General features: G+C 52.0%; 1 protein-coding gene across 6 annotated transcripts in view; it reads right to left on the bottom strand.

Moving 5' to 3' along the window:
* The window catches only part of HEPH (hephaestin), a 61,849-nt gene that overhangs the window by 2,259 nt on the left and 36,195 nt on the right, over positions 1 to 23,395 (bottom strand). For all 6 annotated transcript variants that reach the window (XM_051968195.1, XM_051968192.1, XM_051968197.1 and 3 more), the window contains exons 13-19: positions 18,182 to 18,395; positions 11,790 to 11,929; positions 9,331 to 9,462; positions 7,102 to 7,208; positions 6,230 to 6,455; positions 1,464 to 1,603; positions 38 to 200 (exon numbers count right to left, since the gene is read on the bottom strand). In XM_051968195.1, the coding sequence (XP_051824155.1) occupies positions 38 to 200; positions 1,464 to 1,603; positions 6,230 to 6,455; positions 7,102 to 7,208; positions 9,331 to 9,462; positions 11,790 to 11,929; positions 18,182 to 18,395 (1,122 nt within the window). The remainder of the gene's footprint in view (positions 1 to 37; positions 201 to 1,463; positions 1,604 to 6,229; positions 6,456 to 7,101; positions 7,209 to 9,330; positions 9,463 to 11,789; positions 11,930 to 18,181; positions 18,396 to 23,395) is intronic.

Consider the following 23,395-nt stretch of genomic DNA (forward strand, 5'->3'; position numbering starts at 1 on the left):
CCTCGAGGTGCTTCCCTCCCCCTCCCTTCAATTTTACCGCTTTGGGCTAGGACAGTGAAGAGCGTCTCCATGCCAGCGTGGACGTGGTCGGCCACGTGGCAGTGCATCAGCCACGTTCCAGGGTTGCTGGCAACCATCTCCACGGCCTCGAAGGTCCCCGGGAACAGGTCCACCACATCAGCTCGGTAGCTGTCCCCACTCTGTCAGAGAGATGTGACCAATGAGGGCAAGGAGGGGAATCCCATGCCCCCAAAGGGTCCTTTGTTAAACTGGTGGCCAGAAGGGGCCGTCTGCCTTAGTCAGGCCCCGGGTCGGCCACAGCTACGTGGCCGGCCTCCAGGGACGGGCCCGATCGCTGCTGGCGCTCCATAACTGAATGGGGAGCCGTGCTGACATTTCCTCCATTCCGTCCTCTTCTGCCGTGGCACCCCTGGAAAGGAGCGAGCCCCCACAGACACATATTCATAGTTGATGACATACACAGAGGAACCCGCAGAACCACACACATATCCACACACGCAAAGGGACATACAAGCAGAAGTACATTGTCTGACAGTCGTGGACACAAACACAGAAACACACACGCAAGATTCACAAAGTCAGACACACAAAGAAATGGAGGCACACACCCAAACATAAACACACACACACGGAAACACAGACGGCTACACCAACACATCTTTACACCAGCACATACACACACAGACGTATGTAGAGAAGCACAAAGAAACACGAGCACACACGGTCCCATGCTCCTCCACAGATACAGCCACCCCACCAGAGACATATGCAGACATATGCTTTTATGCTTGCGTACTGACATGTGTGTGCATGCATACACACACACACACACACACACACGGTTTTCTTGACCCCCTAACTTGGCCAAGCAGAATGAGGCTACAGCTCCTTCCACCACCATGGTATTGCCTGTCCCCCAGGTCTTTTCTTCAGGCTCAACATCCACAGATCCTCAAGTGACCCTTACACAGCATGGCCTCCGGCCTTCTCGTCCCCCGAGCCGCCCTCCTCAGCCAATTCCCCAGTTTGTCAACGTCTCTGTTTCGATTTGAACTCAGCACAGTGGTACGTGGTGTTCTGCCACCAGGATGGCCGTCCTTCTGACCACTAGGCCTTCCGGGGTACGGCCCAAGAGCCTTTTTTGGCTTCCACATCACAGTGCTTATTTGCTGAGCCGGTGGTCCACCAAGATACCTCAGATCATCCTCCCTTACACAAACCACTCTCTATTCTGTACTTGAGAAATTGCTTTTTTAAATGCAAATGCAGGACCTCACATTTATCCCACATGTTTGTACCCCAAACCCACAAAAGCAAAAAGGGCCCAGTAAGCAGCCTGCGACCAGGGGACAGTAGACAACCTCGTTCCCTCCTCTCCCCTTTGTTCTCCTGGTCACCAAAATGGCGACCTGCAGATCCTTCCCTAGCCCTACCCCACTCACCCGGTAGAGGAAGCTCTCTGCATGGAAGTGGACGGTGTGCAAATCAATATCCTGGCCCATAGCCATCATGTACCAGGCTACTCGTTCGCCCTGGTACATGGTCAGTCCCTTGAGGTTGGCGTACAGTTTCCCATTGATGGCTGCAAAGGAGGAAAGTCTCTGCTGGTCATCCTTCTGCCTCCATGCTAGTCGCCTCCCCGGCCCCCCGTTCCCTCCCATCTGGACCACTCCAGACTCCCTCTGCTCATCGCTCTATCGTCCACACTTGGCTGATGGCGTCTGCCTCGGATAAACGCTGGTACAACAGCCCTGCCCGCTTGGCCAAGAATCTTCTAGAAAAGCTCATTTATCTCCGGCGTCCCAGAGCTTACAAAGTGTTCCACGTGAAAGCTCCTTGAAAAACCAACCCCTCCCCCAAACTGTACCCATTGCCTTCACTTCTCTTCCCCTCCCTCCTCAATCCTTTGCGATCCAACTTCGGTCTCCATCATTTAACCACCCAGGCTCTCTCCAAAGCGGCCCGTTTTCCATGCTCAGCCTTCTCGACCTCATTTCACCTTTGACCCTAGTGATCACTCTCTTCTCCTGGAAACTCTCTCCCCTCTGGGGTTTTGGGGCCCTGCTCTCTCCTCCCTCTACGACTGCTCTGCCCCTGCCTTTTTTGCAAGCTTTTTCCCAGGTTGCGGCCTGTAATCGCGGGTATCCCCCACTGTTCCATCCTGGGGCCCTCTCCTCTTTCTTGGTGATCCCGGTAGCTCTCGCATATTCGGTTAGCATCTACTCCAATGGCTTCTAAAACCACCTATATCCAGCCCTAGTCTCGTTCCTGAGCCCTGCTCCCACGCCACCTCGTGACATCCTTGGTCCTCTTTGAGAACGAAGGGCCAACAATCACCAACTTAGACGGACTGAATTCAGACTCATCACATCCAAAGCAGACCTCATCCTTTCTCCTCAGACTTGCCTATTTTTGTTTAGGGAGCTGCCATTCTTCTAACACCGACCTTGGAGTCCTCCTCGACTCCTGTTCATCATTCCGCCCTCCCCAGCTTGTCTCCCCCAACATCTCTGGCAGCGGTTCCCTTTCTCCGCTCTCACAATGACCACTCAAGGTCAGGCCCTCCGTGTCCCTGGCCGGCCCGATGATCTCCACCCCTCAGACCTCTCCATCCTCCACAAGGCTCCCAGAGTGATAATAATACCAAAGCACAGCGCGGGCTATTCCCCCACCTGCTGAGCAGTCCCAGTGGTGCTCTATTGCCTCGAACATCACACACATTCTCTTTCATCTTGGGCATTTCAAGCCCTTTACAACTTGGCTCTAACATAATGGAGTGGCTCGGTGGCAAAGAGTCAAGGGATGTGGGTTCTCATCCTGCCTCTGTTACCGTCCACCATGAGAGCTTCTCTCTGAACTTTGCTTTCACGTTTATAAAGAGGGGAATGGGGCTGGCTGCCCTTTAACATCCCTTTCAGCAGTAGTATAGTGAACCCAGGATCCTCCCTCCATTATACATTACTTCCCTCCCTGTGCTCTCTGGACCAGCCAAACCATCATTACGGTTCCTTACGTGAGACGTTCCATCTCCGGACTCCATGAGTTTGCCCATGCTGTACCTCGTGCCTGGAGTGCACTCACTCCTCAATATCACCACCTTTTTGCATCTCTGTTATCTTCCAAAGGGCGGCTCTTACATGAAGCCTTCCCTGCTCTCCCAGCTGCCAATGGCTCTCCCCTGAAGTCATCTCCTATTTTCTTTGCCTAGGCCATGTGGCTCGCACATGCGTGTATCATGGCCCGCACGTGTACATCTTTTGGCCCCCAAGAGAACGTAAGCTCTTTGAGGGCAAGCACTGATCGCTCTTCTCTTTGTACTCCCAGCGCTGAATAAGGGGCACACAGAGCCTGATCCGTGTTTGCTGAGTAAGGAACTTGTCCGTTATCTCAGCCCACCTGTGGGAAGTAGTTCTTCCTTCCGTACCACCACTTTCCCCATTTTCAATATGGCTCAGGTTGGCTTAAGAAATTAAATGGGAATTCGTGGGGAGTTTTGCAGAAGCCTCTGACCCAATACTTATATATAATATAAGTATATTAAAATAAATATATATATTTATTTTACATATACAATATTATATATATATATAAAATATTGTATATGTAAAATAAATATATATACAAAATTTATATACATAAATACCCCATAAAAAAGAAACATTCAGACTCTCTCTTGTATGAAAGAAGGATCAAAATATTTTATGGGATTTTTCTGGATCGTGGGGGCCCAACTCTCATGACGTGGAAAGGAAATCTATAGTTCCACGTTGGCACTCACAGCCAGCCCGGGGCAGTCCGGGACTCAAAACCGGGCCCTCTCATTCAAGCTCAATATTCTTCCTACTGTGCTGTGTCACTTCTTTTCAGCACTCCCCCACTCCCTACTGGGGAATGAGCCAGCTTTTTTCCTGGCAGCCTGCCCCCAAAAGCTGCCTTCCCCGTGACCTTCCCAGCAGGGAGCGTTCCAGCCAGCCACGGCCCTCTCTGACTACTCCTTGTCCCTCCTCTCCATACCCCCGGCCAATTAGCAGCCAATTAAATACCACTTGTCAGGTACATTATTGGGAAGATGCTTTTCCTTCCAACCACGTGTGAGTCGGACCAGCCGCCCAACTCTGCCATTCTGTGACTCAAGGGAGTCTTGGTGAGCCAACATTGACGGCAGCTCTTACATCTGTGCCCTTCTCTCCGCCCACACAGCCACCATCTCAGCACACGTACTTACCACCTCTTGCCTCCTAATTGGTTTTAACTGCTTCCAGCCTCTCTCTTGCCTATTCCAACCTCCATGTGGTCACCAAATTGATGGGCCTATTTTTAGTTAACAGAGCAACTAGCAGCCTGCCAGCCTCGCTCCATGTCTGACCGGGTCCGGATCCACGGTCTGACGCCTCCGATGATACCCCGTCACCTCTAGGATCAAACAGAAGCTCTCGGACGTGGAACCGAACTCTCCACGGCCGGGCTCGGGCGTCCAGTCTCACGTCGGTCCCCTCCAAACTGAGCTCTGATCCCACCAAACTGAGCTACCACAAGCTCCCTGAACTCCACAGCCACAACCGACCTCCATGCTGGGAGGAAGTGCACTCCCTCCCTCATCCTGCCCCAGCACCCTGATATTTCTACCCGGTCCAGCTCCCGGTCATTTCCTTTAGTGGCAGCACCTCCCCAGGCCCCGAAGGCCACAGACACTCTCCCTCCTCAGCTGTCCCTGCACGGTACCCACCACCCCCACCCCTCCTTGAAGATGAGTTGTCCAAGGGTGGGGGTTCTCACCTTTTTGCATTTGGCTTCCTAACACCTTGCACTCTAGAACCAAATCAGAATTCAAATTTGAATTCAAAGCCCCCCAACCAGCTGGCCATGCTCTCCTTTCCAGTGTGATCTCCCCACAGTGAGTCCCTGAGGACCTTCATTTGGGGGGGGGGAGGCCTCCCTGCACACAGCAGGCCAGAACACAGCTCCCCTTCTCTCTGTATATTTAGGCCCAAACCTTCCACGGAAGCACAGACCCTTCCAGAGAACAAGCACTCGATACGTGGTTGGTCAACGAAATGAATGAATGAATGAATGAATGAGTGAGTGAGTACCCTGGTCAGCTTAGCCTGCTGTGCTCTCTTTCTCTTAGGGCAGGAGGGCTTTGGACTCAAAGAGGACGGCTTCAAATCCCAACTGTCATTCCTTCCTATGTGACCTGGAATAAGTCCCTCAACCCCCCATGTATCCAGGTTGCCCTATCTGCAAAATGGGAATCATAGATTTAGAGCTAGAAAAGCTCTTCAGAAGTCATCTGGCCCAGGGATTTCCTTCATTTTACACAGAAGGAAACTAAGGCCCGGGGAAAAGGTCTTATACAGGTAAGAAGTAACAGAGCCCAACCCAGGCCCTGTGAATACAGAGCCAGTGCTTTTTCCTTCCCTGCATGTCATTGGCTCTTGATGGACCTCTTCTGACCACATCAGTGCTACCTTCTCAATGCTTAACTAACAGACCAACCTGGAGATGGCTCGCCCGGTGGACGGCCTCTTCCCTCAGACCAAACTCTCTCCCATGATCACCCCTCTTTCCCCTTCAGCGAATGACAGTAGCCAAGTCCTTTGTTGGCGGCAGTGACCGCCTTGCTTTTTTGTGTGTGAATGGCCAGTACTAAGCACAGCACTCGGCACATAGTATTCATTCATTCAGAGACCCCCCGACCCCATCTCTTGCTGTCTCATCTTGACCCTTTCTTCCACAATCAGACACTAAGCTCCTATGGCAGGTTTCTTCTTCATATCCCACATATATCTCATTCGCACTTTGGAGCTGAAGCTCTTTGGGCACGTCAGCTGAGCTCCGCGGGCCCCCGTCTCCCCCTCGGTCGTAAGAAGGATTTGGCCTAGCCCCTTCCAGTCCCGAGCCCATACGTGACCTTGGTAAGTTCCCTCCCCTCTCCAGACATCGCTTTGTTCCTCTATCAAATGAGTGGGTGAGACCAGCTGACCCCCAGGACCCTTCTAGCTCTAACACTTTAGGACTGGTGTCTTCCCGCCGCAGCTTCCTGTGGTTCTGCGGTTAGCGTGCCGGACCTGAGCTGGGCCTCCAGGACGCGAGCTCGGAGAGAAGTCGCCCCTCACCCCGCCGGGAGCACGCCTCCTGATGAACAGCCAGGGTGCCGCCCTCTCCCCAGCAGGTCCCACCCTCCACCGCACGCACAGGGTCCACAAACCGTGCATCTTGTTGCTTTCCATGAAGGTCTCATCTTGCAGGCTGATGTAGTCTGATTCTGGGGACCCGTAGACTCCCACATTCTCCTCCAGGTACCAAGACTGGTTCTCGTCAAAGATCAGGAACAGAAGGGCAAAATCCCGGTCCACATCTCTCCGGCCTCCAGAGGCCTTCAGCGTCCCCTTCCGACAGATGACCAGGGGCCCTATCAGGCCACTGTACATATCCTGGAAGAAAAAAAAAAGACTAGGATGAGGGGATGGCCCTCGTCCCTCCGTTCTGGAGGACAACAGGAAAACTTGGGATGAGTGGAAAACTCAGGACATCACGATAACCTCTGCTTCTCACTCTGTATGACCTCGGGCAAGCACATTTCATTCTGGGCCTCAATTTCCTCCTCTGTAAAATGACAAGGTTGGACTCTATGGCCTCTAAAAGCTTTAGAGCTAAGATACTTTGAGTGACCTTGGGCAAGCCACTTTTTTCTGGGTCTCAGTTTCCTTTTCTGTAAAGTGAGTGGCTAGAGCTATGAGATCTAGGGCTAGGCTTCCCTGCACTAAGTCACATGAAGGGGCCCTTCTAGTTCTTGGCCCTCTAGCCTGATCTACCAGGTGCTGCTCTAGGGGGCACACACTCTCACCCCTGTTGAAGACTGAGGCCAGGGCCCTTCCCAAATCAAAGGCAGAGCTGAGAAGAGAAGCCAGGTCTCCTGATATCCAGCCTCCCATGTTCCAATGGAGAAGAAAATATGAGTTCTGAACATCCAGACTGCTCCGGCAGCCCAAGGTGCTCCGACAGCACAAGCCCACGATGATGAGGACCCATGCTCGCTGCCCCGCCACTGCCCTCACTGGGAGCCAGATTAGACTTTACCTTGATGGGATCCACATCGGAATAATAGATCCAGGGAATGCAGGCCGAGTCGTTGGGTCCAGGGCCAGATCTTTCGGGGATGTTCCATTGGTACATGATCACCTCACCTGGAGATAGTCGGGGAGAACTCAATTGCAAAGCCAGGCTATACCGGACCAAAGCCTGGTCTCTGCCAAACACTTTGCGGCGAGCCGGGCTCGTTGCCACCACGTCCTTCCTTGTTCTAGCCGCTTTGCCTCTCTCCAAACTGGACTTTTCCTTCGCAGTCCACTGTCAGGAAGCTCGCCCTGACTGCTCCAGCCCCTTCTCCCACCCTCAGTCTCCTAACAAGGCTTAGAAATTGTGCAAATATCAACTCCACAGTTAACACATAGCAAAGGAAGACTTCAAGGGAGCTCTTCCAGACTCTGAGACCAACCTGCTGTGCACTCTGCCGTTCTAGGGGGCGTGTGTATGTGTGTGCACATGAATACACGTGCATCTGTGTGGACGTATGTGTATGCACGCCCGTGCACAGACACGTGAGCTTCTTTTTTTCAGACTGTCATTCAGTTTTGTCTTTGTTTCCAGAGTTGTAGCTCACGTACAAATCAATGCGCCAAAGGCCCGGGATTTACCTCATGTTGGAACTCCCAGGGTAGGAAGTCCCTCCATGGGATAGAGAATGCACCTCAAGTCTTACAGATTTTCCCCAAAGCTCAAAAGGAAACTTAAAGTAACTTGCTCAGAGGTCACAGAAGCAGAAAGTGTTTTAGGCAGGATTCAAACCCGGAGCTGCCTTTCCTCCTCAGTTTGCAATGACCCTGGCACTGGGTATCTCACACATAAGGGGGGTTTAGTAAACTCCTGCTGAATCGAGCTGCCCAGAGTAGTCCACTCGATCCAGGAACACGGATGGGCTTATCGTAGGGACCTGAGGGAAAGGAAGTTCCGTTCCTGTCCTCGAGGCGCTTACATCCTAATAGTGGAGACGGCATGTATGTGTGTACATGTGTGTGTACGTGTACATATACAGATGTATACAGATGTGGTGTGTGCACCAGAGACAGATTCAGAGACAGAGACAGAGAGAATGGAAGGGGATCTCCAAGGGTGACACTAGTAGCTGGGGACATCGGGGATGACTGCCAAGCTGAGTCTTGAAAGAACTTAGGGACTCCGAGAGGCTGGGGCAAGGAAGGAGGATATTGCAGACATACACAAAGACCCAGAGGCAGGGAGCGGGGCACCATGTGGAAGAACCAGCAGGCAGGCCAGCGTGGCTGGATCACACCCAGAACATGCAGGTATAAAAAGGCTGCGGGTCTCAAATGGGACCAGGATGTGAGGGGCTAGAAACGCCAAAGAGAGGGCTTCCTACTAGAGCCTGGGGTGATGGGGGCCCCTGAAATGGGCTGAGCAGGGGGCACGCCACACAGCACCCATTTTACTTGGGGACATCTCATGGCACATGGAGATCTCAGAGTCGCCCGGGCCTCCGGTGGTATCGGGTCCGATGCAGACCTGAGAGAAAATTCTTCCCCTACGTCCCCACTAGCAGGACTGTTTTCCACTTGAAAACTTTCCAGAACAAGCAGTCTACGCGCTCCCACGGCAGTGGCCCGCCGTACTCGGAGACAGTTTCAATTACCGGGAAGTTTTTTTTTTCTGAAATCCTCACCGGCTGAATCAGTCGCTGTTTACCTTCCTCCCCTCTGAATCCAAGCAGGGAAAATCAAATCCCTTTTCCCCACTGGAGATCCCCCAAGGGACTCTGTCCTCCCGGTCTCAGGCTTTAAATCCCTTACCAATAACTTCTTTCTGAAGGAACTTGGAATGTTTATCCTAGCAACCAGTAATTGGATTTCAGATATTCAAAGTCGCAAGGAACATCAGAGGACGTCAAATCCCGCTCCCTCGTCTTCTAGATGAGGAAATCAAGGCTCAAAGAGGTTATGTAACCTACTGGATCTAACAGAGATCCCTTGACTCTATCCACTCTGCTTCCTTCCCAGTCTAAGATGGTTGCTTAAGTAAACAAATGGGACGCTACACAGTTAAGCGACACAGCCCATGGCGGACACGGGACCATGACCCTGACCTCATTCGTGTCACGATCCAACCAACCTGAGATCCTTCGGTGAGGAACAAATTGCAAGGCCCAGTCCTTCCCGGTACCCCAGTCCCTGAAAACGTGATCAGGGGCCTGGGAAAGCCAGGCTCCCAAAGCAAGGGAACCGCCCCACTCACCGGGCTCAGCAGGCTGCACCGAGCCTGCCCCCTGCTCCAGGACCCCATGGGCATGGACAGAGTAGGGGCGGCTGGCATTGTTCTTGAACACCACAGTCAGGATGTCCCCGATCTCTCCCCGGAGCAGTGGTCCTGGTGAGGGGGACAAGAAGAAAAGGCTACATTAATAGATCCGAAAGGAAAACTGAGAATAAAGGAGCAGCTTAAAATGGGCACAGGCTCTGACAGCTGCCAGGCCCTGTAGGAATGGTGCAGGGAGCACCCTTATTCTCCGACTCTAAATTCAAGGGCACAGAGTGGAAGGCAGGGGTAGGCAAACTACAGCCTAGCCTATGGGCCAAATCCTTCTGGCCAAAGACAGCTCTTTGTGTGTGTGTGTGTGTGTGTTTTTTTTGACATTTTAAAATACAACAAAACTTTATTTAAAAACAAAAAAACCAAACATACAAAACCTGGGCCACATGGAAACGGCCAGGGAAGCTTGGGCCAGACTCTTGCCCCTACGTTCTGCGGGAGGGTAGCAGGCGGGGGGCAAGAAGAGCAAAGACATTCGGCCCGCTGGCCGACGGCTCGACCCGCTGCTCGGTTTCCTTTGGCTTCCGTCACCCAATACTTACTATACTCTGTAACACGACTGTGGAGCTAAGGCCTGTCTCTGAGGGGGGGGGGGAACACGAAGACAAAAGGTCACATCTTAAAAAATCAGAGAAAATGACCTTTCACAACTGTATCAGGTGAGAGTTTCCACATAAACAAGAGAGAAATGAGATGAGAAGCATCCTCAACAAGCACGGCACACAATAGATCTCGAATAGATATTAAACATTTGCCGGGCCCTGAGTTAAGTTCAGGAAAGCTGGGAAAAGGCTAATGAGCCGGAGGCTCTCAGTGGAAAGAGAAAGCTCTGGGTCTGGAGGCAGGAAAACTCGAGTTCAGCTCCACTCCCAGAAGCTTCCAGGCTGTGAGACCCTAGACAAGTCACTCCGCTTCTGTTTGCCTCAGTTTCCTCCTCTGTAAAACGGGGACAGTAACACTTGTTTGGAGGATCAAATGAGATAATATTGATTAAAAAATGCTCAGTCCAGTACCTGGCACGTGGTAGGTGCTTAATAAATGCTAGCTGGCATTATAATTCCGTAGTGGATATCTACTAAATGTTCATTAAATTTATTAGGCAACTAGATGATTCACTAAATAGAAGCTGGGTCAGAGTCAGGAAGGCCTGAGGTCAAATCTAGCCTCAGATACTCATGAGCCATTTGCTCTTCGGCAAGTTGTTTAACTTCTCCGTCTCAGTGTTGTCAACTGCTAAATGGGTATAATAACAGTCAGTTCCCCAGGTTATCATGAGGATTAAATGAGATAATATTTGTTAAAAAAAAAAAAGCTTAGTGCAGGCCTAGCACACAGTAGGTGCTTAATAAATGCTCATTGTCATAATTGCATAGTAGATGTCTACTCAATGTTCATTGAAGTAATTAGGCAGGCAGGCAGCTCAGTGACTAGAGACTTGGGCCTGGAGTCAAAAAGCTCTGTGGCTTTCCCCTTTCCCCTCCTTTCCCTCATGTAAAATAGTAGCTAATTCCTACAGTGATGCTAAGGAGCAGACGAGACATCTGTACAAAGTGCTTAGCGCAGGGCCTGGCACCCAGTAGGTGCTTAATAAATGTTTGCTGTTGTTATTAGCAGGAAGCCGAGCTCTGAATAATCAGTGGGTGCGAGCCGGCTCCCTCCTCCCGGGGATGCCGGGGGCCGCGCAGCCGGCGTTCCCGGGGATCGTTTTTCTTTCTCACAAGCTCGAGTTTGTTTTGGAGCAGGGGGCGGGGAGAGGCAGTCACAGAAATGACTGGTGTGATATTAAGAGGCTTCAGTGAAACATGTTTTCGAAAATAATAGTAAGCAGTAGCATCTGTGCCAAAAGAGAAGGCGGGAGCGGCAGCCGAGAGACGGTACAACTCCGTAGCCTCGTCAGAGGGAGAGAGAGAGGGAGCGAGAAAGGCCTATGAAGCACCTACTATGTGCCTAAGTGCTTGACGAATATTATCCAGTCTGACCCTCACCACCACTCAAGGAGGTAAGACGGTCCCGATTTTAGAAATGAGGAAACTGAGGCAGACACAAGTTAAGTCACCCAGACAGTCTGAGGCTGGATTTGAATTCATGGCTTCCTGACTCCGAGGCTGGCACACTATATGATGAGCCACCTAGCCGAGTAAGGTACTCCAACTGCCTTTGAACAGATCGCGGATACCCTTTCCTCTTGACTAGGTCGCAAGGGCTGCCATTCTAGACCCCGTCTGGTTTTAGATCAAGTCAACTGGGCCTTGATCTGGTTTTGTCCTTTTTTTCTCTCCCCCACTCCCAGCAAACTCCCCGCTCCAGATCAGGGTGCCAGGTTCTAGGGACGGGAGACGAGAGAGAAGAGAACGGAGAAATGGGAGACAAAGTAGCATGCTTACCCAGAATTCCCAAGTGCTCTTCTGAACCTGTCCTTGGTCGGGGTGTGCTGAAGGTGCCATCAGTGTACTCCCGGTACACAACCTTCTTATACCGGGAACCCAGGAATCCATCTTCATTGGTCAGAAAGACATGACCGTAGCTAGAAAATCCAGAGGCCATGATCAGCACCTGGCCTCTTGGCCAGTCCGCCCCTTTGGGGGACAAGGTTGTTGGAGGGAGTACAAGCTTATTTTTAAATGTAAAGAAGAACACAGTCCCATACCATAGATGGAAAAACTGAAGCGCAGAGACGTGACCCTCCCCTTCCCACAGGTACACTCTAGAGGTTCCATTGCACGGACAGGGAAGCAGGCAGCCGACTGCCTTGATCTTGTCAGTGTCCCTTGCCATTTGCCCCTCTCAACTGCTTCATGTGCTCAGGAGTGCCCCAGAACCTTGGTCTGGATGCCGGGACAGTTGACTCTACCATGTATGGCTTTGGTCAGGTGACCTCTGCTCTCTAAACCTCAGTGTCCTCACCTGGAAAATGGGGATAACCCCCTATCCACCTAAAGGAGGAAATCAAACTAACAGATCTTTGGCAGTTCCAAAATCTGCGATTCTAGGGCCTAATTCCCGGTTCTGACCACAGCCGCCTCCCCGTGTACGTCTCCTGGGCCAGGCTGAGCCCTCTGCAAGAATAAGAAGCGATCTGGCAGACAGCTCTCTCAAGAGAACAGAGAACCTGGCTTTCAGCATGGCCGGGGGTAGGGGGGATAGCTCCATCCCTTACCCAGAATGCTTCTGGCCGTGCCTGACGCTTGGTATAGATGCCCAAGGCCTGACCCGTTGGGAATCCTCAGGAAACCCCTCTCTACTTCCCACGGGGCAGGGAGAATAGGAATCTCCTTAGAATCACAAGGATGGCTCCATCAAAATGACAAAGAGGATGGAAGGACATCCCCGGGAAGAAATAGGGCCAAAGAAGGGCCACGGGCTCCGTGGGACTGATTAAGTGCTGGTAGGCTCTTCCCGAAGAGGAGGTCCTCCAAAGAGCGGGGCTAGGCGGGTGGGGAGAAGCTGAGGGGCAAGAGATCCACCTCAAAGAGCCAGAAGGAGGCCAAGCAGTGGACAGTCGGTGGCTCCCCGCTAAGGAAGACAACAAGCCGTCTATCTGTTGACCTGCTTTTCACGCCGGACGGGCCTGCCGTCACCTAGAGACATGTATCTAGGACATGGTGCTGAGCCACTCAAGATTCATCAAGCCTCACTGGCACATTGCCCCGGCTACTCAAGAAAGTGGAACCACTGGAAAGAGCCGGCAGACTTTTGCCGAAGTCCTTGGCAAGAGACCCGGGTCACAGATGGCACGCTCCTTATTACTGTCGAGAGGTTGAAGTTAAGACAGTTCTGAGCAGAGAAGGAGACTTGGGAACCGAATGGCCAGTTAAGACGTCAACTCTGAGTGGGATTTCTATTTCTGGATGAAGCAACGATGGGCTTTTGGCCAGTAATAGGAGGCACCTGCCTACACACGTGTAGCTATGTGTTTACACATATGTATGTGTGAGTAGATGTGTGTTTCTGTATAAATGCGTACATATGTATTTGTCCGGAGCATCTGAACCCATCTGGGAAGGCTTCAGACTGAAAACAGGAAGAAGCAAAATACACACGCGGGGCAAATTAATTGCCATAGAGTGGAGCAACTACATTCCAACCTAGGCAAAATGGCCCTAGAGTGGCCCAGTCATCGCCAGGAGACAGCACTTACGAAGAGATGGAATAAGAGAATCCCAAGCCACAGGTTCAGAAGGCTGTCCCCACACATTGTGGCCGGTGACAGGGGAACAAGAGACCCTAAGACAGGGTGCTGTATGTTGACACAGACTGTAGATCTGTAAGGATTTTGAAAGACAGAAGGATAGAAAGGCTCCCCATGGTCTAAAATTCAGCAGAATTCAGTCCAGGAGGGCCTGGAGGCTTGCGGGAATGAGGTTATGAAGACGTATCCTGGGATTGTTCTAATGAAACACAAAAGGGAAGCTGAGGAAAGACGACGTGAAGGTTCAGAACTCAGTCCCCAGCCTGGATCTTTTTCCAAAAAGAAGTGAAGTGACTGAATGCAAAATTGTGGCCCAGGCCAAAGGCTGAGCACGGAGGCCCAGCAGACAGAGTCGGGGCCCAAGAGTGCAGAAAGGAGAAGGAAATGGGGAGAAAAGAGAAAAAGCACAATGGCTGGACTTGGGATCCTAGGCCTTCAGGGGCCACGCAGTAGTGGTCATTCATTTGACAAAGGAGGAAACTGAGGTCCAGAGAGGGGAAGGATTGGCCCCGGCTCACACACAGGGACAAGGAAAGAGGAGTGACTTGCCCAGAATCATGCAGCTAATAAGTATCTGTGGCACGATTTGAATCTGAGCCTGCGACTCCAAATCCAGAGTTCAATCTTCCTTCAAACAATGCATCTCCTATTTTTTTTTCCTGCCAAGGAAACTTATCTCCAGCCAAAATGGTCAGCAGGGAGGTGAAACTTTCACTAAGAGAAGAGGTATTAACAGGCCTCCCAACCGCCCTGGATACAGTTGAGCCGCCTGCCCCAGAACTGCCTATCACGGAGATCCAAGTGCAGCTGCTGAAGAGGTCATCAGTTAGTTAGTCAGCGGCGGCAGGCACCGAAGGGGCCCAGGAGTGGCGGGTGGCAGATGGGCCGGCTTTCCAAAAGGAAAGATGCGGGAGTTCCCAAAGGGAGCCGGTGAACTCGGCTCTGCTTTCTGACAGAATTCTAAGATGTATTATTAAAGGGCCGCGACTTGGGCAGTTTCAGAGGGAAATGTTAACAGCAAGAGCCGACACTACACGGTCTCATGCTGGATTCGCTTCATTTCCTTTCCGAGAGGGTCAGGAGCCCAGGAGAGCAGGGAAATCCCGTAGACGCCGTGTGCTTAGATTTCAGCGAAGCATCTGACGAAGTCATTCGCGCCGCCCTCGGGGACGAGCCGCAGAGACGTGGGCCGAGTGACGTGGCAGACTTAGGCGGGGATGCTCCGTCACGGCTGGGGACTGGGATTCGGAACCCCGCTCTGCCACCGGGAGAGGCTCTTCTCCTCCTGGGACCTCAGTTTCCTCTTCTGGGAAACGAGGAGCTAGACCGTACTCCCTGGAGGCCCTTCCTACCCCAGCTCTCCGATCAGATGCAAAGGGGAGTCATTAACAAGTCGCTGTCAACCTGAAAGAGGGGTATCTCTGGCTTTTGTCTTTCAGGGGGAGGAGGAGGGGAGACACATACAGACACACATACGCTCACACAAGGAAATGAAGAAAATGAAAAAAAAAAAAGATATCAATTGATTTTTGGAAATGAAAAGATCAAATACTCTGCTTTTTTTCAATTCGGTTCAAAAAATCACGGAACAGGCACTGTGCTGTACAAAAGCAAAAACAAAGAGTCTCTGCCCTCAAGGCGTTTCCAGCGCCAGTCAGATTGTGGTCCCGGGATCACTTTCTAGTTGTGTGATCCTGGCCAGATCATTAGTTTTCAGCTTCAGTGTCCCTTTTGTAAAATGGGGATAAGAGCCCCTGCCTTAAGGGGGTTGTGACGATCAAATGAGATACTACAGGTGGAGGGCTTTGCGGCCCTAAAGCGCTAGAAAACTGCCAGTGGTTTGTCGTTGCCGTTGGCGTTCTCATTCCACTGAGAGAGAATGACTTGTACCCAAGTGAGCGTGAGACTGGAGGGGAGGAGAGAATGACATTTACAAAGGGTCTAGGGATACTGGAGGCGAGAGGCCACGTAAATAGCTGTGAGGATCAAGAAAGGTGGCACTGAAGTGGGGGCACCTGCACTTGATGAAAGAGAACGCCACCGAAAGGCAGAGAAGAGAAGGAAGGGTCTTCTGGCGTGGGACGTAGCCTCGGCAGATTCACGGAGGGGACAAGGGAGGCATTATTCTGCTTTTAGAGGAACTGCAGCTCTCTGAGACTCATTTTACAGGTGGGGAAACCCAGGTCGAGAGACAGGCAGTTACTTGGCCAAGAGCGCACAGCGATTCGGTGGTCAAACCACGACTTTAATTTCTGCCACAAATCAATAAACAAATTCAAGCCCTCGCCCCATGCCAGCTACTGGAAGAGCACGGGAAGTCGGCCCCTGAGTGCCCTCGAGGGGCTGACATCCTGAGGGAAAGGCCCATATTAACATGGGAAAGTAAATGCGGGATAATCAGAGGAAGGAAAGGGCACTAACTTCACACCGGCACCGGCACTGAGTCCCGATTCCAGAGTTAGGAAGAGAGAGAATATTCCAGACACGCAGAGAAGACAGGAAGGCCTTGCCTAGAACCGAGAGTCGGTGGAGGCCAGTTACGTAACCAAGGCTGGAAAGGTCAGCTGACAGTAAGACCAAGGAGTTCTGAGATCCTCCAAGAGGCAATGGGGAACTGCAGAAGGATATGGAGAAGAGGAGTGACATGGTCAGACTTGGGGCCATTTCTTTGGCAGCTGAGTGGAAGCTGGAGGGGAAGGGGAGAGACTGGCAGGCAGAGCACTTAGTATGCTGTTTGGATAGTCCGAGGCAGGCCGATGTCCACCTACGCTAGGGCAGTGGCTTAATTAGTACTGAGTGGAGTTTTGGGGACAGACGCTGAGAACGCTGGAAAGAGAGAGCCGATAGGGCTTGGCCCAATTGGATCTGAGGAAGAAGAGTCAAGAGCCCGTCGGACTCGAAGCTGGAGCGCCTCGGACAAAAACGGGCGAGTCTGGAGAAAGGGCAAGGCACTGGCCAGTGCTAGGTCAGAGACGCCAACAGATGCCATGAGGGAGTCCACTGGTCATGGGATCATACATTTAGAGCTGCAGGGAACCTCATGGAACCCAGAGTTCACCCCCCCATCCTACCAAGTTAGGAATGGGGAAACTGAGGCCAGAGCGGTTGCCCAAGATCCCCAGGGAATAAACACTGGAGGTGAGGTTTGAACCCAGATCTTCCCGACTCCAAACTGAATGCTCTATGGTACACTGCCCAGAGAGAGCCAAGCTCCACACCTGGACACAGAGATGCTTGCTGACTCCATGCAGAGCCAGCAGGCCCCCGTGTGAGAGCAGGAGAAGATGAGGCCGCCAGGGCAGGGCCCCGGGGATCTCTGCGCCAAAGTGCTGGAAGATTAAGGATGACTCAGTCCCGGAGCTACCAGACAGGTGGGAGAACCAGGAATAATGATGTCCCACAAATCAATGCCCGTGGGTGGCTGGCAGCGCCAAGAGCTACGGGCTCAGTGGAGGCAGACGCAGAAAAGGCCATCGGGTTTCCACCGGGGTGGGGGGAAATCGCTGGCGAGCGGCGCCGAGCGCTTCCCTAGAGGCCGGGGCACGAGCCCAACTGCCGAGGGGGCGAGGCAGGATGCCTGGCAGAGAGTGTGGGCAACGGGAGCAGATGGGGGCTTCTGCAAATCTGGCAGTGAAGGGAGCAGGGGGGCACGGGAAGCTCTGTAAACAGTGGGAGGGGGTGGGGTGGGGGAAAGACCCCACGTAAGTAAGAGGAAGAGGCGACGGTAGGCAGAACAACTGCCCGGGAGCCAAGGACCCCAGTAGGGGCCGAGCATCAGGGGGCACTTCAGGTATGGGCGAGACAGGAAGGTGGCCTTTAAAGGGAGGGCAGGTTTGCTCTCAGGACAACTGGGTGGCACGGCAGTGGATAGAGTGCCGGGCCTGGAGTCAGGAACACCTGGTTCAAATCCAGTCTACCTGTGAGACCTTGGACAAGTCCCATCTGCTCAGTTTCTTCACAGCTGGCAAATGAGAAAGTTGGATAAGAGGACCTTTCAGATCCTTTCCAGCTAAAGGGAAAGCTAAAGAGCTTACAGGTGACCTCGGCAAGTCATCTCTCCCGTCGGGCCTTGGTTTCCCCAACTATAAAATGAGGGATTTGGCCCAAATGGCCTCTAAGGTCCCACGTCCTCGCCCTGTGCCATCTCCAGAACTCGGACCCGATGTGTGGCACCGAGCAAGCCCGTCGCTCTCTCTGGGACGTCCTCTCCTTTTCTCTATTTCTTCATCCCCTTGGTTTCTTTAAGACCGAGCCCGGGTGCCCCCACCCCCACGCTTTCCCTTCTCACTTTTCCCATGGGGCTTCGCTTGGCCCTTTCCCTTAGATCACAGCTTGGTAGCTTCCGCGTACATCTCCTGCCCCCGATGAGTGTCTGAGGCTCAGTTTGACCTCGAGTCCTTGTGGCTCTCGGCCCGGCACTCTGGGCACCGTGGCGCCCCCCCGGCCGCCCCCCTCGAGGGGAGGACCGGGAGATCTTTCCGACTCCAAGTCTGATACGGTGGCCTGGCCTTGGGCTTTGTGGATGCCTGGGTCCTTCCCAATGTTCGCCCCCTCCCTCCCTTCCTTCCTCCCAGCAGCCCTCCTCACCTCCCCTCCTCTGAGTCGTTATGCCAGTTGCTCTCCCAGTTCCGGTCCGGACAGTAGTCCCACTCCACCTCCTCGGCCATGACGTAATAGGTGCGCACCGTGTGGTAATGGGCCCGGGCGCCGGACCTGCCGCCCTGGCACTTGGAGACGTTGTAAGACGCCCTCATTCCCGCCTGGAGATGGTTGCCTTCTTGGCAGTAGATCTCAAAGCTCCCTGGGGAGAGGAGAAACACGGAGGAGGAGAAGATCAGCCTGAGGTGCCCAGGAAATCGCACCCACTTCTCCCAGGTGGCCGTGCCGGAGAGGATCCTGGGTGGAGACCTCTGGGAAAAATGATGATAGGGAGCCCGAGGCTGGCAAAATGCTTCCTTTGCAACATCCCCGTGAGATAGGGAGAGCAAGCGTCAACTGACTCCATTTTGCAGCTGAGGGAACCGAGGCCCCAGAAGAGCTACTCCAGGCACAGAGAGCATCGCCCACGTAAAACATGACCAAGTTGGCGGCGCTCAAACAAACGGGGAGACACAGAGACACAGAGACAAAGACAAAGAGCTAGAGTGAGACAGAGAGAGGAGGGAGAGAGATAAAGAGACAGAGAGAGAGATAGAGACAAAGAGCTAGAGTGACAGTGAGAGCGAGAGGAGGGAGAGAGATAAAGAAAGAGACAGTGACAGAGACAAAGAGAGCTAGAGAGAGACAGAGAGACGGAGGAGGAAACAGATAAAGAAAGAGACAGTGACAGAGAGAGAGACAGAGACAAAAAGAGAAAGAAAGAGGGAGAAACAGAGAGAGAAGGGGCTGGGCAGGAAGAGAGGAGGGAATAGAAAAGGTTTCCCATGCACTAGGCTCCATTCACCATGTCAGGGTTGGGGAGTGGGAGGAGTACTCCAGAGGCTCTGATGGGGGCTCAGTTTGGAGCCGTGGCCTCTGGCCCGTGGCGGCGGCCCAGCAGCAGGGCCATGCCCTCTATCGGCCCCGTAGGGCCCCGCCCCCAGCTCTGGCCCGGAGAGCCCATCTTGCTGCCTGTCAGTGCCGGGGGCAAGGCCGGGCCGCGGGCACCAGGGCACCAGCTCAGACCCGGCAGCCCATAGAGCTCTACCACTTGAGGACTGACGTGACTGACTCAAATGTTCCCTGTCAAAGGAGGCCGCAGGTCATTCATTTTCTTTTATTCCGTGGCTCCTGAGCTCTGGAATCTACTATGGCTCCCTATTACCTGTGCAATGACGTCATAGGGGAGGATGAGGCTACTGGCCTCTGATTCTGCCTCCACTTCTTTGTCCCTGTGTGACTCTGGGCACGTCACTTCCTGGGGGGGAAAGGGGTTAGTTCTCTTCCTAAAAAGAACTATCACATCTCTGCTCACTTGCCCACGTGCCCTGATGTGCCAGAGTCCAGGGTCCCTTGCGGCTCCACTAAGTCAGGTGGGACCCCGACACACCCCTCCCCCCAGCCTGCCTGCTTCCCTGTCTGCAATATTGGAGTCATCCTCATCTCTAGCGTCCACCTTCTTTTCTCCAGAATCATTGTTCGAGGCCTCTCGTGTCCTAAATTAGCAGCAGCCTCCTCACTGGTCTCCCTGCCTCAAGTCTCTCCTCATCCCAAGCCATCCTCCACAAGCTACTGGAGTGATTTTCCGAAAACTATGGCTGATGATGTCCTGCCTTGCCCAAGGACCTTCAATAGCTCCCTATCACCTCAGAGATGATACTTTTTTGCAAGCCAGCCCCAAGCTAGCTTTGAAAGCCCTCTCCACACTCTCCTGGCTGTTGTGTTCTCGCGCACACACTCGCACACGCCTCCGTCGCTGTCTCGCACGCCTCTCAGAATCTCCCAACCCGTCCTTGGTGCCGACACGTGATCTCCCAGGGGGCAGCTGCTTGACAGCGGGGATGACTAGACTCGTCACTCGGTGACTCATCGGCACCAAGCACCGCGCCGGGCCCGTGAGCAAACAGGGGGCCGGGGATGCTTTGTTCTCGGGGCCCGCCGACGCTGACGCCCCGCTGCCTCAGGCCTGGCGCTCTGCTTTGGGGCCCCTGCTAGCTATGACATCCTGTGCTTTGGGGCCCTGCTAGGCCTCGGTTCTGAGTTTTGGGGCATCTGAAAATCTTGAAGTCCCGTGTTTGGGAGTGTCTGATAACCCCACTCTCCTTCGTTTTGGGTTCCCTGCTAGCTGGGACATTCTGTATTTGGGGGTTCCCTGCTAGGCCTCACTTTCTCTGTTTTGGGGTCCCTGTAAGACCTGCTATCCTGTGTTTTAGAATCCCTGCTACCTGTAACATTCTATGTTTTGGGGTCCCCGCAACACCCAAATTTCTGAGTTTTGGGGGTGTCTTACAACACTGATGTCCTGAGTTTTGGGGTATCTGACAACACTGATGTCCTGAGTTTTGGGGTATCTGACAACACTGATGTCCTGTGTTTTGGGGTCCCCAAAAGCCTTCATATTCTATTTTAGGGTCCCTACTAGCCGGGTTTTGGGGTCCCTAATGGCAGTGGAATTCTTTGTTTTGGGGTTCCTGCAAGACCTGCTGTTCTGAGTTTAGAATACCTCAAACTCTGATGTCCTGTTTTTGGGGTGTCCCTGCTAGGTTTTATGTTTTGGGGTTCCCTATGAGGCCTAGAGCTCTCTTTTGTGGTCCCTGTAATCTGTGACATTCTGGGTTTTAAGGGGCCCGCTTGAACTTATGTCCTGAGTTTTGGGGTGTCTAAATCGGCGATGTCCTGTTTGGGGGGTGTCCCTCCGGGGCCTGAGGTTGTGTGTGTTGGGCTCCCTGTGAGGCCATGTCTGATGCTATGTGTAATACCCAGCAGTGTCTCTTCTCCACCCCCACCCCCGCCCCCTCTCCCTCTCTGTCTCTTTATACGGAGATTCTCTCAACCAATACAGAAATCTCCTCCCAGCATTCCCCAGGGAAGGTCAGGGGTCTTGGAGTAAAACTTTGGCTCTGGCTTTGCTGCTCATCTCTTATTATTTTCCCTCTGCTGGTGGTTCTCATTTTGTTTATCTCAAGACCCTTTTGAGAGTCTTTAAATGGTGGAGACCCCTTCCCCAAGGAGTTTTTGATTATGTAGGTTATGCTTCTATAGTTATTCTATATTTCCATATCATGTACAAATATATATTTCTTACATATTGGTATAATTATAAATAGCTATTTATTGCAGATTTTATATAACATAGATTTTCTATGTAATAGATAAAGATGGATTTATTACATCTTTATATATTATGTAGAAATATCTATGACCTATTTTATATAAGTATTTATATGTACTTATAATATATGTATATTTTTGTGTAATATTTATTACATGTTTAGATATAATGCATACAGATCTATTTATTACATATATTTATAGAAGTATAAATATCTATTGGTTATGTTTTGTTTAATATATAAATATTTATTTGTTGTTTTATATAATATCTAAATTGATTCTATTTTTATAATATATAAATATATGTTGACTCTCTATTTTACATAGGTGTAAATATATACTATTCATTACATATTGATATATAATGTATAAATATCTATCCTCTATTTTTACGTAATTTAGAAACATATTTACATAGAATACATAAATATCTATGACACAGCTCTATGATATATAAACCTATATTTTATATAATAGGTAAATATATTTCTGTATATTCATATCATGTGTAAATATATTTATTGCATATTTTAGAGAAAATGTATTCTAGTTTATGTAATTCATAAATATATTCATCATACATTTTATATAGAATGGATATCTAGAATATTTATTCTATCTTTTCCTATATATTTAAATGGTCGGTTTTGATCTTGTTCCAGAATCCTCGGGGCCAGTCCAGAACGTACTCTGAGAACTCTGAGTGTTCTACGCTCTGACCAGAACGGATGCTCGTCCGCTCCCAAGCCTCCATGCTTACGATGGGGACGTCTCTGAGAGCAGACGAACCCCCCGTTTCCCGTCCTTACCCACATGCCCGGCCAGTCCTGAGCCTACCCCCCAACTATCACCAATACCGGCAGCCAGGTTTGCTCATTAGGAAGCAGAATGGCAGGACGTTCTGGGACTGGGAGCTCCCCGGTGCCCGGAAGTGGGCCGTGAGGCCCACAAGAGCCGGAGGCACCACGCCCCCCCCTTCCCGTGACTCGGCTCCTGGGTCCCCCCACCAAGTCACAGGGGCCCGGTTGCCTGAGATGAGGCCGCGTGGGTGGGTCCCTGGCTGCCCTCTCCCCGTCTCTCCCCAGTCTCCTGCGGGTGATCTCATCCGCTCTCATGGATTCAATTAGCATCTCCATGTACAGGGATGTTTCTCACATTTACTAATTCCGCCCCAAGCTCCCGGCTGACCCGCGAGCCCCCGTCTCCAGCTGCCTTTTAGACGTCTCCGGCTGGATGTCCCACGGACATTGGAAATGCAACACGTCCAAAACATCTCATTGCTCCCCCCCCAAGCCTCCTGTCTTCTCTGATTGTCCTGGCCTCCCTCTCTCCCCGTCACCCCCACATCCAAGTTGTTGTCAAGGCCTGTCAATACACCCTTCGCAACATGCCTCACATATGTTCCAGAGTGCTGGCCCTCACACCCGGACTGCGATGGCGACTGCTGCCGGGCCGCCTTTCTCAGACCCCCCACTCATCCGTCGCCGGGGATCTCGCGTCTGACCCATCGCCCCCTACCTGACGAACCCCAGGGGCCTCCGAAGCAAAGAGAAGATCTGCTCTGTGTCCCTAACACTCCATATACCCATTTCTTAGATCCTCCGTCATCACATCCTCCCCTAGGCTCTCCCGTGCAGGGAAGGGATAGACCTCTCTGCTGGGCCCCCCCAAGGCCCTCCATCTCAGCTCCGGGTGCCATCCTTCACTGCGCCCCCTGCCTGGAAGGCCCTTCCTTCTCATCTTAGACTCCTGCCTTCCTTGGCTTCCTTCAGGTCTCAGTTAAAATCCCACCTGTAAGGAAGCTGAGGACAGGGAAGGTTTGGAAGGGAATAAGAAAGATGATCCCATTTGAGGCTCACATCTCTAGGAGATGAGTTACGTGCTATTTCAATCCCCATTTTTCAGGTTAAGTGACTTGCTCAGGGTCACTTGGACTAAAAGTCAAGGCTTCCTACAGACTCCAGGTCCAGCTGCCCTGAACTTGCTCAATCTCCCATAATACTAGGGTCCCTCCTCTGTCAATTGCGGCCTAGCAGTCCTGCCAGATCC

The sequence above is a fragment of the Antechinus flavipes genome, chromosome X (assembly GCF_016432865.1).
Source record: "Antechinus flavipes isolate AdamAnt ecotype Samford, QLD, Australia chromosome X, AdamAnt_v2, whole genome shotgun sequence".
Classification (NCBI taxonomy): domain Eukaryota; kingdom Metazoa; phylum Chordata; class Mammalia; order Dasyuromorphia; family Dasyuridae; genus Antechinus; species Antechinus flavipes.